General features: G+C 38.6%; 1 protein-coding gene across 1 annotated transcript in view; it reads right to left on the bottom strand.

Moving 5' to 3' along the window:
• Positions 1 to 2,892, bottom strand: part of LOC104507059 (cyclin-G-associated kinase-like) — a gene marked incomplete at both ends in the record, with an annotated part of 4,988 nt that extends 2,096 nt beyond the window's left edge. The window contains 2 exons of the mRNA XM_010148219.1: positions 1,411 to 1,470; positions 2,831 to 2,892. Of these exons, the coding sequence (XP_010146521.1) occupies positions 1,411 to 1,470; positions 2,831 to 2,892 (122 nt within the window). The remainder of the gene's footprint in view (positions 1 to 1,410; positions 1,471 to 2,830) is intronic.
• Between the last annotated feature and the right edge of the window lie 909 nt (positions 2,893 to 3,801).

Below are 3,801 nucleotides of genomic sequence, written 5' to 3'. Positions count from 1 at the left end.
GCACCAGAACAGTCCATTCCTGAAGGATGGCCCCCCATGTAAGGGACCCACACCAGAACAGTTAGAGGAGAAAACTGCAGCCTATTGAAAGGACTCAAGGAGAAGTTCATGGAGGGCTGTATCCCATGGGAGGGACTCTATGCTGGACAGAGGCAGAGTGTGAGGTGTTCTCCCCCAGAGGTAAGAAGGGCAGAGACAAGTGTGGTGAACTGACTGGGAATCCTCCAGCCCCCACATCCCTGCAGCAGCACAGAGGAGGTAGAGAAACCAGGAGCAAAGCTGAGCCCAGGAAGAAGCTGCGTTTAAGAAATGGTTTTATTTCTCACTGCCCTATTCCGATTGGATTGTTAAGATTTAATTGACTTTTTTTCCCAAGTTAAGGCTTGCCAGTGACCATAATGGGTGAGTGATCCCTCCCTGTCCTCACCTTGACCCATGAGCTTTTCCTTGTATTTTCCACTTCCCATCCCCAAGGGATGAGCGATCAGCTGTGGGGTGCTTAGTTGCCAGCTGGGCCTAAACCATGATACACAGAGTAGCTAAAAAATGCACAGTGGTACAGTAAGCTATTCTTAGCAAGTGTACTTCTAGTGAACAGTGTTAAGTGTAAGATTTTGCCAAACATTTCAGTAATCACAAAAGAAATACCTGAGTAGCTTAAATTAGTATCAGTGGGTTTGCCTGGTAAATGAAGCTGAATACTCAGTGGGAAACAAAACAACAGCATACCACAGCTACTCACTGACTCTTGAAACCAATGGAATGTCTTAGAGAACGTGCTGTGATGCGAATCTCGAGCCTACTAAAGCCAAGGACTAAAATCACTGAGATTAAATTATACCCTACTGTCCAACATAAGTGAAGACAAAAAGGAAAGCAGCAACACTGAGAAACATCTGCTTCTTGTTTCTGAATCATGTATTCTACTGAAATTCTTTCCTTAACATTATTATTTTTTTAAACCCAGATGCATCTGAGGCAGAAATTGAACATTGACAGTAAAAGCAGCATTGAATAGTCAAAAAGGCAATAAATCCAATGCATGTTAGGGAATTCTACTTAAGATGTAAGTAACATCTGAATAGCCAAAAAGTCTCTTGATCACAGTCACAGGACTGCAAGAAAGCCCAAACAATGTCACTTCTTGATAAGCGAAGTACATGACAAAGTACTAGCTACAAAAGCTATCTGCGCACAATTAATTCCTGCAATTTTTGAAGAACTGAACTTGCTGGATGTTGGTGCCAGACTCATGAAAAACCAGAAATCCAGACCTTCCTCAGAAGTCGGTCCTCTTAAACATTGTATAGCATGGAAAGAACTGAATCTCTAGAGATGTCCCGTTTCTCAGAAGTGTTTGATATCGGGCAATTAAATCAAAATATTAAAATATGTTCCAGAAAAGGATACCATAAAACAAACTTCCTGAATGATGGCTTTATTCTTTTCTTCTTCATTAGACAACAATCGCTGTCAGAAAACAGAATAATGGAGAAGATTGTTATTAAAACTTACAGAAACAGTGCAGTTTTTTTTTCCCGAGACCACAGAGGTTAAGCTACAGTCAAAAACCTAAGGAACTGTGATGGGACAGTAAACAAAGCAGGCTTATTGTACATTTGGACATACTGACATAAACACCCAGTTTCCCAGCTACCTGTACTGTTCAGGTTTAGTTAAAACTGAGCGGTTTTAACTTTTGATACTCAAAGTAACTGCTCTGAGTTTTCTGTTGTATAAAACACTGAATTCTCCTGGCTACAGCCTTGTGCACTGGCAAGGAAAGATTCATCTTCCACCTCAAGTCTTGAAGAGCAATCTTCAACCCACTCCAACCAAAACTTCTTCAAATTATGTAACTCAAGTTTTTCAATGGTACCTGACTAATCAGCAGCAAAAGCAAGCATTATTATTTCCAGTATCACTTGGATTTGGAGTCAATATTTGACTGGAATCAATCTGAGCATTTGCCACAAAAGTATTTATTTTACAAAACAAAGGATGTACAATAATGGTTCACCTTTTATCTATTATCTTCAATTGGGACTACTTCTAGATGACATTTTGAACACACATACTATATGGGTTCAGTCACATGTTTTGTCACTGCAGTATGAACAGGAAAAAACAGACCAACTAATTACTGGTGGTGTAATGCCATCTTACCACTCTCACCTCTCATACTACTACCCTTTCAGTTTCTCTCCAGGATAGATGTCTTCTGATACAGCTACAGAACACCCCTACTCCAAAAATTAAGCCATTTTGTGGAGAACACAAGCGATAATTTTTTGCAGCAAAATATGACAAAGAAATTACTTCGCTTTATTGTCCTTTCCACAATACTTCAGTTTAGCTGTTACATGATTATTATAAGACACCAGAAAACAAGAATCCAGGGGTATCTCTGAAAAGTGCCAGGCTTAATATTCAATCAATGAGTCGAAGTGTGGAGCATTATTTTTAATACTGATTAAACTTACTCTGGAAGTACAAAGGTAGGCTAAATCATCTGAGGAGTGAAAATATTCCTATACCCCACTTCAGGTAACTAGGAAAGATCCTTTTAACCCATGCAACAAAAGGCCTGGAGCAGGGTCATGATTTTCTAAACCAAATGAAGACAAACAGCGGTAGTACCTGTATTCAGCAACTCCCATCTTTGGCATCGAAGTATAAAGCGCAGGGTCCTAACAGGAATGACCATTCTAAATATAGGCAGTGTATGCTACCAACACCACTTTGTCATTCTGGATATTTCCAAATTACTTGTTCAGTGGTCATCAAGCCAAAAGACAGAACTTATAAACCCGTAGTGAAGGCATTTTACCTTTAAAGCATAATCTTTGCCACTTCCAAGATCTTGAGCTTCATAGACAAAAGCAAAACCACCTACAAGAAGAAAGCACATCAAGTTAGTTTTAACTTCAACATCCAGGTAAATAATTTTTAGTCTAACAGAGCTAATATATGGATCTAGATGCTTTTCTGAACATACAAAGTATACATATTTTTTCAGTGGCTTACCGAGAGTATGAGTATGCCACACACAAGAGCTAAAATATACTCTTCCTCTTACACATGCCAGAAGCACACTGACTTTGCCACTTTCCTGTGTTTTGTTAGTCTGCATATGCAGATTTCCTACGAAGCTTTTTTTTTAATGCAGTCCTTATACAACCAAGATTCACTACAGTCAGTAATACATGGTTTTACTTAAACTATTTCCTGGCTTTACACTGTCAGGCTTCCTACAAAAACAGCAATAACCAAGGAAGATAAAATGTTAAATATACACCTCCTCATACTTTTAGGATAATTGCCACACTTCATATTAAAAGCGTAATGCGTTTTCAAGCACTGAAGCACACACTTCCAATACCAGTGATGGTGTTACTAAATTGCCATTTTTCATTCCATATAACATTTCCTTCCAACTCCTTTTTGTATTTCGAATACTGCCAATTCGCTCAAGAACACTGTGTAAATTTCTACAAAATAAAAAGACAAAAAGTTACAGGTCTCCTTCCTAAGCTTCCTTAACTGCTAATTATATTAGTCTAACTGTATCAAAAGAACGTATTTTTATGGTTCTACTCCATTTTAACAATCCTGGTATCACTTCCATTTCTTCTGGGAATGTCATCCTTGTGGTTACATCAGTGTGGTTGCATATATACTCTCTCTCTGCCAATTGCAGAGTATGTCTAGTAGAATAACAGCCAAAGTGACAAACTTCAATGATTTGCCTTTCTACTCCATTAACGTAAAATTTATTCTCATTGAATTACATAGCAATGC

This window comes from Eurypyga helias, unplaced genomic scaffold, assembly GCF_000690775.1.
Source record: "Eurypyga helias isolate BGI_N326 unplaced genomic scaffold, ASM69077v1 scaffold26083, whole genome shotgun sequence".
Classification (NCBI taxonomy): Eukaryota; Metazoa; Chordata; class Aves; order Eurypygiformes; family Eurypygidae; genus Eurypyga; species Eurypyga helias.
This window is presented reverse-complemented; position numbering and strand designations above follow the sequence as displayed.